Here is a 15,271-nt window from a genome sequence, read left to right as displayed (position 1 = left end):
AACATTTTCCTTGCAGGAAAGATTAAGTTGGTCATACAGAACTTCCTATTAAGGTAATCTGTACAAAGATTTTCAAGAGAATGAAATTTTTAAATGGGAGGATAAAAAGTTGGCAACGTTACTACTTAGAAATCTAGTTTACAATGAGGCTGAAAGTGTGTGTATCATCTGTAAGTTCTCATAATACTCTGTTTCTAGATGGGCCTCATAAAGCCCACCACACCTTTGGCTTTGCTGCCAAAATCTAATGCACAAAAGAAACACGGAAGACTGCTCCACATCATTGTGACGTGGGACAACAAATGAGAACTCCGATGTGGAAGAAAAATGGATTAACAAGAATGTTTTCTGATTTTTCTGGACTTGTATGTCATAAACTTACAATGATTTTAATTCAAAGTTTATCAAGCATAATAATCATTTCTTTCTTCTTTTGTAAAAACAAACGGGAAAAAAAGGTGGCAGCAGAGGGTTGACTTGTATTACACTATCGGGAATCGTAAAGCTGTCTTTAAGATTTTCACACGTAACACAGGTTGCATTGTTTCAAAAGAAGGGGGGGAAAAGCATAAATTACCAGACACTTTCGGCTCCTGACCAAGAGATACTAGCTATTTCTCCCTTCTTCAGACTCTAATTCAAAAAAGCAGCTCATCAATTGTAGTTCCAGATGGTCCAAAATCCATTCCATACTTTACAAATCTGAAGTATTTCGACTACCAGTTTAAGTGAAGAAAAATCTGGCTTGTGGTTAAAGTCTAAGAGATAAATGGCACTACCCTTTCCCCTTGACTTTCAAGTTTAAGAAAACGAAGCTTTAAGTGATTAAGTGCTTGCACCCAAGGATCAACCAGTGCCCAAAGCATTTTAGGTTTCTTCCAAAGGGCACAATGCCTTGTGGAATGCAAACACCCTCCTCTTATTTTCCTCTGTGACTATGACCTTTAAGGGAGGAGCCACGAAGGGCACCGTATGTCACCTACTCCTTGGCTTGACAGGTGTCACTCTAAGCTCACCTGTGTCACTGCATTCGTGATCATGGTTAGTGAGTGGGATGGTGGGAGGTGACAGCGAGAAGGGTCCCACGCGCTCATCTCCCCCGCTTTGCCCTGGATCCATCTAAACGCCTACAAGCTAAGGAAGAGGGACTCAAGGACACCCAAATCTGAGGTTCTCAGTGGAACGGAGACAAAGGAAAACTGCAGAAACCACAGGTTACAACAGCAGCCCAGTATTCGCATGTGGCTTTATAAGTGAACCGCTGAACAGTTTAAGTTTAGAAAGAAAGCTTTGGGGAACAGAAGATGATGGTAAAAGAGTTCAAAAGAATCACTCAAGTAAAAGGAAAATTTGCCTTCTATGTTATATGTCTGGCTGATCAGAGAATGCTTCTAGGTCACTGCCAGTGTGACCTGACCCTGATGTTAAAGACGCCTGCAGCCTGGCCCAAGCCTGAGGAGCCCTGCTCTTGGCAGCCTCTATAAACAGCCGGGTCTGCTCCTTCAGCTGCTCTAGTTCCACCTGAGTTGCTTGGTTCTGACGAATCAACTCCTTGGTTTTCAAAGTGATCTCCAGCAAGCCAGACTTGTGCAGGACCACCAGGGTATTCTGAAAGCGCCTGTGTTTACTCTGCCGCTGCTCCGCAAAGCCATCCGGGCTGCGGCAGAGGTGCTCTGCGGCCCACAGAGGTGAGCTGTAACTGGCCGACAGTGGGGACAGCGGGGAGCTGCTCTCTACCCCATGCAGCGTGCTGTCTGACGCGCAGACGGGGCTGGCGGGGGAAGCAAAGGTCAGGCTGGGAGCTTTAGCCACGTGGCTGCTGGACACGGGCTGAAGAGTCTGTGGACTTCCACCTGCCACCAGGGATGGCACACCCCGGAGAGCTGAGTCCTCGGCAAGCCTGGCACTGGGGGGCGCTGGCGTCGGGGGCCTGGATGGCACAGCGCCAGTCTTGGTCGGCTCGCGAGAAGACAAGCTTGGCCCCAGTCTCTCAGTACAGACCTTCTTCTGCGTTCCACCTTCTCTTTCTTCCGTGCTGAGGGAAAGGCCCCTTTTGCCTGGGTGTGGGGCTATTTTGGTGTAAGAATTTAGAATGGGCAAGTAGTTCCTGGAGTCCAACTTTTTCTCACCAGCGTGACAGGGGCTGACGGGAGACGGCACAGGTGGATGAAGGAATAAGAGCTGCGGCTGTGCCGAGATCACCTCAAAGGAGGGCTGGACGGTCCACGACTGGAGCTGGGATGAGCTGCCGCCCTGAAAACCAAGGAAAAGGGCAGCAAACTACTTGTTACCTGCTGCTGTCGAAGGGGCAAAGCACATACTCAGATATGGATAACAAGTTCAAGTACAGAGCTTCCCTCACATATGGGGCAGCCCTCCGTGACATGACTTTGAACCTCATGAAATGTGGCTCAAAAATCCATTTGGGTCTGAGATCATGTCTTGTTTTCTTAAGGGAAAACTGGAAGAAACAGCCATTTGTATTCAAGTGCTATCACTCAAGAAAAAGACACTATTATAGGTTGGTGAAGTAATGACACAGTCAAAGTCACAAGCGAGGCAATAAAAGTATAGATAACACAACTTCTCGGCATAAGTTAAAACGTGCTAATCTCGAGACTATAAATGTGACTTTACCCCAAATTCTATCTTCATTCGGTTACATCTCGAAACTCTTTTACCTGAAAACAACTTTTGATTAAAAAGTTACACATTGTTGGGAGTCCATGGGCCCCTGTTTTTAAGGCAATGACACCCAACAACCAACAAGCTCTTCAAGGTGAAAACAGCCACCATGTATGAGAGTTCTACAGGCTGGCACTGTGTGTGCTGCTTCACATGCACTGTCTTATTTAATCTCCACAGCAACCCTATGAGGTAGTTATTAGTTATCACCTCCCTTCACAAACAGAAAACTAAAGCTCAGAAGTTGCAATAACTTGCCTTCAGTCACCAAACTACCAAGTGATGATGCTAAGATTTCACTGTCTGACTCTAAAACCAATCCTAACCATCCTGCTAGATCGCTTTTGTTACACTACTCCCCAATCACACATTTTTATTTTTAATAAAAGTACGGATTGAGACAGAAATCTAACAAAGAAGGGCGTGGCTACTCATCTCTAGTATTTAAACGCCAGTGCAATTCCAACCTGGGCCCAAGATAGGAGCGTACATGCGGCCAGGCAGACGGACAGCCTGACAGAGGCTCTCAGCCTTGGCAGAGTCATCTGATTTAGCTGAGGAAAGCAGCGGACTGCGCTGCCATGTGGCCACACCGACGTGCATACACTTCAGCTTCCTGGATGCCTGGCTAGGAACGTAAGGCCAAGTTCAACTATAGTTCATGTACTGCACAAAAGCTAGAATGACCTGGAGAGTCCACTCTGGAGCCCTCCTGGTGCTCAGATACCCTGGGATGTACAAAAGCAGGCAATGGTGGACTTAGCAATCACACTCCCCTGCCAGAGGAGATACAAAATCAGGGGTCTTTCAAAGAAGAGATCAGCCTCATCCTGCTCAGTCAGAAGCAAAACTTCAGGCTGTCCCCCTGGTCACTCATGCTGGGCAAAACAATCTGGAAAATACCTAACTCATTGCTTCCGCAAGATGATTGCACTGGACTATTCTTCCTAACGCTGCTGTTATGCCCACTGAGATACTTAGCTTATTTGTTCTAATTATTAGATTTTACAGCGTATCATTCCTGTTGAAATCAACTGAGGGAATACCCGGTAAGATTTTAGACTTGGATAGAGTCTCAGGATCATTTCAAATAAAGCCTTCATGTTAAAGATGAGAAAACTGAAGTCCATAGTGATTACGTGCTTGTGTGCAAGATCACAGTCTGGTGGACGAACTGGAAATCAGACCCTCACAAGAAAATTGCCTAAAACCAAGCAGCATTAACTAAGATGTCATATAATATACAGAGATTTTTTAAACGTATATAATTTTTTTAAATTTGGAATGTGCTGGATTCTAGCATATGTGAAAAAACAAAACAAAACTGCTAGATTGCTCCACTAGGTCAGCCTGCCCCCAAGCCTGCTGTCTCCCGAGCAAGCCCAGCAGCCTTTCCGGTGGGTCTCTGTCCTGAAGAAGCCAGCTCTACTGGAACAGCCCACTCACCCCTCAACTGTGGGTGTTCTCAGCCCTCCGGAGCTGCCAGCGTCGCCTACAACAATAAACACAGACGCATAAGAAAAAGTGATCGGGGGCCAGAGAGGGAGGCAGGAGAAAAAGAGCAGGAGACAGGGCGTCTGGAGAGGCAGCTGCTCCAGTGGGGCCTGGACAATCTCATCTGGGCTCCATTTCATGTCTTTATTCTCTCAATGTTTCAACAAGGAAAGCTATGCTTCCAGCTGAGAGGTGATTTGCCAAGTAAGTATCTTCAATTTCTTTTTTCAAACTCACCAGGTTGCCTTGTTGAAAGGCAGTCTGAGTTCCTCAGCAATAACTAGGTAACGGTTAAGATGCTAACTGTTCAGCCTACAGCCATGTTCATCCACCTGAGGTAGGAAGGCTGACAACAGGAAGCCAGATTTCAAACTTCACCAGCTTCAAGCAGCCTCACAATGGACCCACGCGAGAACTCATCTACTTCAGAGCAAAGTAGGGTAAGGTTTAATGTTCTCTTTTTTGGGGGTGGGTGGTAATTAGGTTTATTTCTTTCTTTTGCATGCCAAGAATGCACTCTACCACTGAGCTATACCGCGCCCCCTGCCCCAGGTTAAATGTTCTTTAACCAAATTCATATGATTGAATTTTCTGTTTCAAACACTGGGCTTCACTTAGATTTTCATCTAAATTTTCTTTTCTTTCATATCTAGACAATAATCACATAATTTGCATAGTTATGTAATAAGCTTGAAACAAGGTATTTTTCAATTTCACAACAGTGATGCTGTGTGGACTCTGAGGGTATAGCCATACCTAAATCAAATCTATGTCACTAATGACATAGCTCTGGCCGATTCCTAAGGAAATGCTCAGAATGTAACAGGAGAAACATAAAATTGTTCCTACTTCTTAAATAGTTCTAAATTCCCAGGGCAATTCAAATTAAAAAGAGATTTTCTTGTTTCTACCCTAAATTCTGCCACATATTAGAATGCACTACGGAAGCTGGGACACTTCTGCTTGGTTCCTTTAAACACGACTACAGTATTCCAGATCCCTTTGGACAAACTAGTGATATGGAAATAAAACAGTCTTACTGTCTGGAAAATGAGAACATGTGTCATGACTCTTGTATTCCTTTTTAAAACACTGTCAGGAGTTGACAGGAAACATCCTCTTCCCAGGACAGAAGTAAGCACTGGGGTGGTTCTGGTGGCCCGCTTCTCACATCTCTCCTTGGCAGAGATGGAGAGGCTCTGTGCACAAGAAGCTCAGAAACTCTAATCTGCAAAGAAATTACAAGAGAGAGCAGTCCCCCTCACCTGTTTGACCAGCACGTTCTTCATGACAACCATGGGGGACAGTGTCGGGAAGGCACTGCTCGCAGGCTTGGAGCCCGGCCTTGGCCTGTCTTCTCGGCTCCAGCCTAAGGCGCTCAGCATGTCCTCGGACTCCATCTGCTCCGCCGAGCTCAGGCATTCTGAGCTCCCATCTGCCGGGCAGAAGAATGGTCAGTTCACTCAGGCCCTAGGGGAGGGGCTCTTAACCAGTCCTTCTGGGGAGCAATGGACTCCTTCCAATTGAATGGAACATTTGTGATATATATTTTTGTGAATTTTTCTGAGGAGGCATTCAGCTTTCATTGGATTCTCAATGGGATGTGTAATTATCCCTCCCACCCCAAAAGACTCACTGCCCTAAGACAGCAGACCTCCTTTCCAACCCTCTTAGAGACAAAAGCCTGCAACAATTAGGGTTCGTGTGAAAGTAATCATCACCAGTCTACAGAAGAAATGGGTGAAGGCTTCACAATTAGCTTATTACTTTTAAGAATCTGTTGTTGAAAGGGGAGAAGAGCGTGTGTGACCTGGAGCAGGATTAAGCCCTTCAGAGGCGCTGGGTACCTCAAGATGTAACAATAGTGACAACAATAAAAACAAAACCAATCTATAAAACCTCAAACTACCTCCCTGCTGTAATTAAAATAGCTTCCTCCTAAGTTTTCTAATTGTAAAATTCTGGATAAGTTCAGCAAGAGGAGGTTTATAGTGTCTGTCTTTGTCACCCTCCTCCACCCAGTGAAACTAACCTCCTTTGGTAGTATCCTAAATGCAAGCTGAGTGTGCCTACTGGGGAGCCTGCACAATAGGTGATGGAAAGATACTCTCTAAGGCAAAGAAAAGGAGGTTGCCCTACGTGAAATTCATACAGAAAGGACTTAATTAGCATCCTGCTGGAGTGAAACAAGAGATGGCTCTAACCCTGCTAGTAAGGAGGCTGGGAACACCCTAAATGCTCATCAGGACTCTCAGAGTAATCTGGATGAGGCAGGACTGGAATGTGACTGTAATTTAAGAGTGCAACTCTCAACACCTGCATTTAATCAGAATCTCCAGAGACACGTTTTAGAAATTATGGGTGTTGGGGTCTTCCCCTCAATCTACCAAATTGATTTATCTGGTGTCCAGGCATGTGTATTTTCACAAAGCACCACAAGTAATTCAAATGTGTACCTCTAGTTAAAAACCATTAGGACAGAAACAAAGGGCTTCAGAAGCAAAGTGCATATCTAGCACACAAATCTTGGTTTCTAAATGTCATTCAGCACAAAAAGGAAACCAGGGCTCCTTGGAGAATGGCTGATGCAAGTCTTTGGCAGGGAAGATACAAGATGAGCCTGAACATCCTATTGTCCCAGAAAGCAAGGCAGTGCTCACATACAAATGGGGACATGTCAAAAAGACAGGTGCTATCTAGAATGGACTCCGACTGGCCAAATGTGGTCCAATTTGAGTATCAAAAAGAGTAATGATAATGGACTGACAAACCAACTTACAAAAGAATTCCATGAATCCACAGTGATGCTCAAAAAAGAGGGTGGAGGGGGAATGTCAACTAATACAAGAACTGATAGAATTAGATGACCATTTTCAAACCACAAATGCAATAACTGATTCAGGCAAGGATCATCACTGGATGCTAAAACTACTGTTCAAGAGTTTGTTGGAGAAAACAGGATAGTCACACAGCCTCAAAGTAGCATACCATGAATTGCTTATTAATTACAAAGACAAAAGTGTACTTTTAACAATAAAGGAATCTGGTATACACTTACATGCTCCCTTAACCAAGTGACCAACCACAACATCACCAAAAATAAGACAGACTTAGGAGTCTCCTTATGTTGTGATGAGGATATAACATTAAAAATGCAGCCTTCTGATTTTAAAAAGTGTTTATCTTGATTCGAATGATGGGGAAGCTACCAGAAAAATCCAGTGTGAAACATTTTCTAAAACAAGTGACCTAACTCATTCAAAGAATGTCACTGAAAAGAAAGAAAAAAAAGCAAGCAAAGAAAAGGGAAGAAAAGGAAGCTGTTCTAGACTAAATAAGACTAAAAAGACATGACCACTGAGTGAAATGCACAACCCTTAACTGGATCCTGGACACAAAGCAAACAAACAGACAAAAAGACCAATGGCTATAAAGGACACAGGGACAATGGGGAAAATCTGAATCTGGACTGTAGCTAATTAATAACTGCAAATTACATCATATCCCAAGCAACTGGAATGATAACTCAGGCAGTGACAAAATCTCTGGCACCTGGCCCAGATGTGACTAGGGGCATTCACTGGGGCCACTTTCTGGGGCATAATGAGATTGATTATTTTTAATACCACCTTATGTCTGAATTACACAATACTTCTTAAAGCATGTCTACATACAGAATAGGAAACTTTCAAAAAACTATCCAGACATTGGGACATACTGAAAAACAGCTGGCCTGACAAAGCTGAAGTTGTTGCACCAAAATGTCAACATACTGGGAACAAGAGGGGGTAGGATTATAGACATTTATTTTCTTCTTTGCATTTTCCTAAATTTCTAAGCTTCTATAATGAGCACATATTACCTTCACAACATGAACAGCCCAAAAAACAAACATACTAAAAGAGAAAAAAAAGAGAGAGACACACTAGGCCTACAGTATTTCCCAAAACTCTCTGATCACATGAATCACCAGAGACACTTCTTAAAATATAAAACCCACATTCCAGGCCCTCCCCTAGACCCTTGATATCACAGTCTCCAGGAGAGGAGTCTGGTGATCAGTGCATTTTTACCAAATGCCTCAGATGAGCCTTATGATGAGCCAAGCTTGGGAAACAATGCTAAACAATAACCCAAAGGGCTATAAGCTGGCCCCCCCTTCCCTAAACTGTCCTTATTCTAATCCCTCGGACAGTGCTCTGTTCCTCTCTGAGCAACAGTCTATTTATAATTTGGCTTCTCGTGCAGCATACCTACAGGGAGAAAACACACTAATTTAAGGACGAGAGAGTTCTAGTTTTCCTAACAGCTGCATTTCTCACTATGAATTAATAAATCAACATGATGGATTGATTAGTCTCTGTGGGGCTGGATAATACAAATCTTCCTCTGGGAGAGGGCTCCATTCTCAGGATGCTGACCCAGCCAGAACCCCCTGGAATCACCCCTCTGCATCCCCTGCGCCAAAAGTGTTGCCACTAGAGCCACATTCAAGCCATTACTCTGGGGAAAAAAAAGCCTCAGCACAAAATTAAAAGATTTACTGGGTATGCAGCTAGTCCTTTTGGGCAAGGTTTTAAAGACAAACTAGTAAGGAAAACTGTTCTGCTTTCTTGTCTCTAACAGATACTCAGTTTGGAATTGGGCCAGGGAGTCTCATAGTCCAAATACAAAATGCAAAAATACTGGCAGGGACTGTGGCGGGGGGGTATTTTTAAACACAGCAAATTACCTTCTTAGCAAAAAAGTTATCTTAACAAATTATACATTACTTTTGTTTAACCGGTTACACGTGGTGATAATATGCTTTTTTTTCCTGCAATGTAACTATTACTACAAAAAAGGAGGTAAGACAACAGAATTATGAGTATTTAACTTTTTTTTTCCAATGACCACTTGCCAAAGTTGGAAATGTAAGATTTAAAGCTGAGAGTCTGAGTTGAAAAAAGATGTTAAATCATTCCTTTAACTAACCCCACTGTGACTCTGACAGGTGCCCCACCATAATGTAACAGAACTACATTTTAAGGGATCAGATAGCTAATTCTCCTGTGGGCGAAATCTTCTCATCCTTCTCATACAAAAGGAAGGACATTTTCCAGGCAAATTATTCACTACAGTGCAGAAAGGATAAGGTATTTTTAACCTGAAAATCCAGAGTCCTTATCTGACTCAGCTGCTGCCATGCCAAGGTGACGAGCCACCTTTTTCATCTCTGTGCCTTTGCTGAGTTTGGCCGAGAGCCTCCTAGGGCCCTCTCTGGATGGGTTCTTCCTCTCCATGTTTTACTGGGCTGGAAGTGAACGCTTCGGTACTCTTTTCATCTGGAGTGCCCTGTGAAAAACAACAATTACATAAGAAGCCAAGGCCCGGAGCGCTGAGACAGGTGATCCAAGTGGTGAGTAAAGTAAGGGCAAAGAACACCGGCCTCACCCACTTCCTCTGTGTGCATTTTCTCAGAGGTCTCAGCTGACAAAGGCGACAAGTTCACTCAATGGTAGAATGGTTTCCACCCAAAACGAGGTTCACCGTCTGTCCTCTCACTGCCCTCTAATTCCATTACAAATGCAAAGCACACAAACCACATTCAGTGGAAGCTTTGTAAACTGCGCACAAAGGCACATTTGATTAGGCTTTCTGAATGCTCCCCGAGGGAGGACAGGAGAGGTGATGCCCACCTTGGACCAGGCTTGCTTCCCAGGACACATCTGTAGGCCCCCAATGTTCTGCACCTCCCAGAGTGTAGTTTCTCAAGTTAACCTTTCACTGCTTTGGACAAGGTACTGAACAGAGTGAAAACAACCCCTTATACATGCATGTTACATTTTGGCTTAAAAAGCAGTTTTATGCACAAATGAGATCATATATAATAGTGCTCTGATTCCATAAATGCCCGTAACATTACTGCTGTTAAGGGTCTCTCACTTGAGCCTCACAACATCCTCCTCAGTTGCTATCCCATTTTACAGAGGAGGAAGTTGAGGCTCAGATAAGTTACATTCAGTCACGTAAAAATATTTATCACGCGCCTGCTATAAACCACGTATTGTGCTAGGAATGGGAGTACAGAGTGACTCAAATAGACCTGGTTGCCCTCTTCCTGGAAAGAAGCCTAGCTTCGATCCAGTGACACATAGCTAGTCCACAGCAAATCCAGAACTAGGCTAACAGTGCAAAGCATGAGACCAATGAGCCCTTCAATGAGCCAGCAGAGGCTGAGAACATTCCAGGTATTTTAACAAGGCCCTTTGAATCGCCAAGGAACGGCAGCTGTAAGGGCCACATGGTAAGAACACAAGGATGCTGAAGGGATAAAGGGATCAGGTGGCCAAAAGGGAAAACAACAATGATAATGGAATTGGGTAAGTGCTATATCTGAATGTCTGTGTCCTCCCACCCCACAAATTCATACATTGAAATCCTAACCCCCAAAGATGATGGTGCTAGGAGATGGGGCCTTTGGGAGATGGCTTAAGTCATGAGGATTTCATCTCACAGGATGAGTGCCTGACAAGCGGTTCCAGAGAGGTCCCTAGCCCCTTCCACCACATGAGGACAGCAAGAAGCTTGTGACTGGAAGAAGGTCTTCACTGGATCATGTCGGCACCTTGATCTTGGACTTCTAGCATCTAGAATTGTGAGAAATAAATTTCTGTTGTTTATAAGCTACCTGTCTGTGGTATTTTGTTATGGCAGCCTGAATGGACAAAGGCAGTATGTTTAAGCAAAGCCTGGTGGCGTTTTTATTCACAATCCACTTTCAACTCCATCCATTTGTCTTTCTGAGTAGAGGGAACATGGGCCCCCTGCCAAACACTGTATGTGAAAAACCCTGGATATGCCAAGTGTGAACATTTCTGCTAATACAGGATCTAGTGAAGAATATCAACTACTCCAGAAGCAGAGGAGGGATTCAAAATAAAACTAAACAGAAGATAAGAATGCTTATAGGCATCCCTGAGCAACCCTCTTACTTGCACTTTTGCATCAGTAGAAGTGGACTAGAGGGAACTCACGTTGAACAGAATGAGACTGAATTTTAAACATGGTTCCAAGTAAAAATTATTTTGTACCACATCTAACTCATTTAAGGGTAAGCTTCCTTATTCAATCCATGTCAAACCGAGCACTCTTTGACAGGTCACATTCAGTACAGTGCACATGAGAGAATCAATGGCACCGTCACATCTTGCATGGCACTATGCAAAAGCAACATCTCTCTGCTGGATGGCTATGAAATTTGACAGCGTGGACAATCCAGTTTAAAAAGCAGGATAAAATGTAAAACTATCTCTAATTAAATCTGGATCCTTTTGTAGGAAACCCACAAATGTATGCAGTTTCATTTTCCTGAAATAATACTGTCTGAAAGTGAATAGAGGGCTTTCTCAAAATGGAAGCAGATGTCACTGGTGGATGGGCAATTAGACTTCAGTCTGACCCTGCTGTTGACTTAGATTAGGAAGGTAGCTCATGTCAGTTGCAACTAATTAAAAACCTGACGAAGTTTCACTTTAGCTTATGAAACATGGATTATTTTACAGGCATTTTAGACAAAGCATCCCAATTTCATCAACAATCCTTGTGACAAGACAATGAAATAGGTCTTGCTACTGTTATTAAAGTACAGTCAACAGAGTTATAGAAAACACATAGGAATTTATCTGGCTCATCTTGACATATGGGTTAAAAGGAGAACAGATGTTAAAATTTGAGATGCTGGGGAATCTGTGGCAGTTGGAAAAAAAAGAATACATAATCTACTTTAGAATAGTAAACTGACTACTTTGGATGTGAAAAATGCTAAAAATACGAAAGCCTCTGTCCTAAGTAAAGTTCTCTTTGAGCAGCAGAAAGCCTTAGTGTCCTAGGGAAATTTCAGTGGGAAAGAGAATGAAGGGCTACTCGCCATCTTGACCCGTTCTCGCTGAGAAAGGCACTTCCCTCGCTGGAGTGGCACTGAGGGCGTCAAGTAGCCTGTGAACAACAGATCATTCACATACAGACCAGACGAGGCCTCAACCAGAGAGCAGCAGAGTGATGGCATTTATTACCGGTGCTCACAAACCAAGGGCCACACCAGGGGTGAAGTCTGAAAACCTCAAGGTTTTTTTCCTCCTTGATATTATTTTACCGTAAAGTTAGACGCTCATAAGCTGACCGGGGGTTGAAAACCAGTTACCAAACTCATATCCACTGTGCCATCTCTGCTTCCTGGCACAGACTGGAAACCACCACCACTGCCTCACAAACACCTCAGACCTCACATGCCTAACTCTACATTAGAAGGACTCCAAGTTAAGCATCCCAAACTCTCAGAATCAACCCTAACTGGGCCTCTTATAAGTGCATATATAATACAGAGTCCAAAAGGTTCTCAGAGAGAACAATACACACTGAAACTCAGAATGTAAAGTAAATTAATAAATATAGAGGTTTATACAAATAAGTATAAGATAAAATTCTAACAAGTGCTCCACAGTACTTGTCTCTTCCTCTATTTACAAACTTCTTACATTATAGAGTCCAATTATTTGTTTCTTCAACATCAGCGGTTGTCATCTTTGCAACCTCAGCCCCCAACAATTAATGCGTGAGGTATTAGACAGAATAATAAATTCCAACAAATCTTCTGTCCTGCTGAGTCTTGCTGACAGCTCCAGCAGCTTAGCTGTCACCAAAATACCTGAACAGCTTGAAGGTCAAGAATTTCCAAACACCATGGTCACCTCAAGATCTAATGTCCAGGTCTGGTCTCCTGCAGGAAAGAAATATCTCATCTACCCCTTATTCTAAGTTGAAACCTCAGGGGTAAATCCAACAACCAAATTAAAGGCTGGTCTCATCTGCACACAACCTCTACAGAGACTCAGGCCTGTGATAAAAAAGAGATCCAAGGTTTACAAGGAAATGCTGCTCTTGGATCTCTCCTTTTATAGATACTTGGCAACTTACCTGAGACCTCAAGTTCCCTTTAAAACATGTCACATGTATAACAGGCGTGCATGGATAGAGGTGTGAGGTGAAAGACCCAGCAGAGGCTTAAATACAATAAAGAGACAAGGACATAGAAAATTAAGGCCTTACCACCCAGAAAGCCATGAGTAACCCCAGCTGGAATTATAAATACATTACTAGATTTTCTCTGAAGTCATTTTCTCTTGGTCTTTTCAGAGTATTTCTTGATATTTTCAGAGATACCATTCTGGGGGAATTTCTGTGTATTTAAAAAAAATAGGAAAAAAAAGAAACCCTACCTAAATCTCTAATATACATCTTCCCCTTCACATCCATTTCCATACTCCAACTTGGCTGCAAATTCACGTCAAAGATCCTGAACTCCGACTCCACACAACATCCTCTGTTTGGAACCAGGTATGGCTCACTCCATTCTCCTCTTTCAAAAAGGAGGTAAGATTAGAGAACTTCCTCAAATCCCCTGTTTCAAGAAGGGCTCACAGTAACAGTGCCCACCCCCCACCCCCATTCGCACCAGCCCACGATGCATCTGTGCCAGACAGCAGGAGCGCCCTCCAGGCATCCACCAGCCTGCCAGCTCAGCAGGGCAGAACTGGGCAGACCCTAGGACTGTGCTGTGACTGGCATACCACTAGCCTCCCAGGGCAAACGCCCAGGCAATGCGTACTGCCAGAACTTGGGCAATAACAGAGAGCCTGGATGCAGCCTGTGCCCTGGCCTGAATCAGAGCTTCCCCCAACCTACCTACTAACCACTAATTCCTTACTTGTCACTGTCCACCTTCTCTCCCACCTCTCCACCCTGGCAGCACTCCTGGCAAGCTGGTCACCCAGGGGAAATAACCATCAAAGTGGGTGACAGCAGGTCTCTGAAATAGCACACCTGTGCCCCGGGCCCAGAACAGGGCACTGCTCTCATCCCCAAACGGGAGGCCCAGGACTCTCACAGGGTTACCAGCTCCTGCGCCCACTCACCTGCCTTTTCCTTGCCCCTCTGCTTACAGCCCAGCCTCCAGGCTCTCCCCCGTACCAGGATGCCCTGCAGGCTGTTGCCCCCAGGACGAGACTAGGGCCCACTTGCCCTAACCGTCTTACACCACCTGTTCCCCACAAACAGCCCCCTCCTCACCAGAGATTCCCTCTCCCACGCAGTCTCGACCCTCGCAGCAAAACCAACCAACTAAATGGGGGTGGAACATACCACCCCCTGCTCCCAGCATTTGGCCCTCTGTCCCCCGAAAGTCCCGGCTCTCCCTCTTGCCTACCTCGCTTCCCTCCTTCTCTCCCCTACTCCCACCTCTTTTCCACACGCTGCCCGCGAAAACCCTTTCCCTCAACCCGTAGCCCTCCCTCTCTCACCTAGGACCCGGGTCGTCGCTCCGCGACCGGACGACCCGCGGGTACGGTGGCGCATGCGCGAGTCCAGCCCCGCGGCTCCATGACAACCTCGCCGTCGTCGGGTCTCAAGCTACCCTCCCGCCACCAGCCTCCCGCCCATTTCTCCTCCCTCCGACTCCGTGTCGGCTTTCGCCAGGCACGTGACCCGGCTCGGAGGACCCGGCACCACCGAGACTGCTAGCTGTTCTCCTAGAAGAGCCGTTGGAGGCGCACGCTGTTCCCGCCTCCGCCGGAAGAGACGTCGGCACGGACGTCCCCAAGAGGCTGGCGCTCTGTCCGCGGAAGGCGGACGTCTCTATGGTCGGAGTCTCAGGCCCCGCCGCCATTTTGTACGGGGATCTTGAGCAACGAACAACGTGGGGGCGCCGCTCCGAGGCGGGGTTTGGAGACACCGGGGTGGGCCGGCTTCTAGCCTACGGGGCAGGAGGCGTGATTCTCCTGCGGGCGCGGATGGGTTAGGGTTAGGGTTGGCCGGGGGGGACGGCTCTCTCGGTTTGTACGCTAGGACGCCGTTAGGGTTGAGGACCGGGACAGGCCATGCTGACTTGCACGCGAGCCCGTGCGGAGGCGTCCGGCGTGGGCGGGCAGGCGGCTTCGCCGTCCCCTAGGCCGGACGGAGGCGGGCTTGGACCACCCCGCGCGCTACTCACGTTGTTGCCTCGCCTGTCGCGGCGGTTGGTTTGCGTTCACTTTCACCCCTTTGAACAGTGCTTCAC

The 15,271-nt window shown here is 45.5% G+C and overlaps 1 protein-coding gene across 7 annotated transcripts; it reads right to left on the bottom strand.

Annotated features, from left to right (window-relative positions):
* Positions 1 to 1,227: 1,227 nt before the first annotated feature.
* CIPC (CLOCK interacting pacemaker) lies at positions 1,228 to 14,697 on the bottom strand. Of its 7 annotated transcripts, XM_072963475.1 has the most exons (6): positions 14,517 to 14,697; positions 13,437 to 13,576; positions 12,866 to 12,937; positions 9,326 to 9,513; positions 5,445 to 5,614; positions 1,228 to 2,253 (listed from the first exon to the last, which is right to left on the bottom strand). In XM_072963475.1, the coding sequence occupies exons 4-6, from the start codon at positions 9,459 to 9,461 to the stop codon at positions 1,363 to 1,365; spliced, it is 1,197 nt and encodes a 398-aa protein (XP_072819576.1). In that variant the 5' UTR covers positions 9,462 to 9,513; positions 12,866 to 12,937; positions 13,437 to 13,576; positions 14,517 to 14,697; the 3' UTR covers positions 1,228 to 1,362. The 7 variants fall into 7 exon arrangements, with proteins under 7 accessions (XP_072819576.1, XP_015096300.1, XP_072819579.1 ...); XM_015240814.3 differs by lacking the exon at positions 12,866 to 12,937; XM_072963478.1 differs by lacking the exon at positions 13,437 to 13,576.
* Between the last annotated feature and the right edge of the window lie 574 nt (positions 14,698 to 15,271).

Source organism: Vicugna pacos, chromosome 6 (assembly GCF_048564905.1).
Source record: "Vicugna pacos chromosome 6, VicPac4, whole genome shotgun sequence".
In the NCBI taxonomy this organism is placed as follows: Eukaryota; Metazoa; Chordata; class Mammalia; order Artiodactyla; family Camelidae; genus Vicugna; species Vicugna pacos.
The sequence above is the reverse complement of the archived record's forward strand: the minus strand, read 5'-3'. Positions and strand labels throughout refer to the sequence as shown.

Coding starts and splice junctions, on each gene's coding strand:
- CIPC (XM_072963475.1), bottom strand. CDS start 9,461: ATGGAGAGGAAGAACCCATCCAGAGAGGGCCCTAGGAGGCTCTCGGCC. Junction 5,615..9,325: donor TAAGGACTCTGGATTTTCAG/GTTAAAAATACC, acceptor TCTGCCCGGCAG/ATGGGAGCTCAGAATGCCTG. Junction 2,254..5,444: donor AGAACGTGCTGGTCAAACAG/GTGAGGGGGACT, acceptor CTTGGTTTTCAG/GGCGGCAGCTCATCCCAGCT.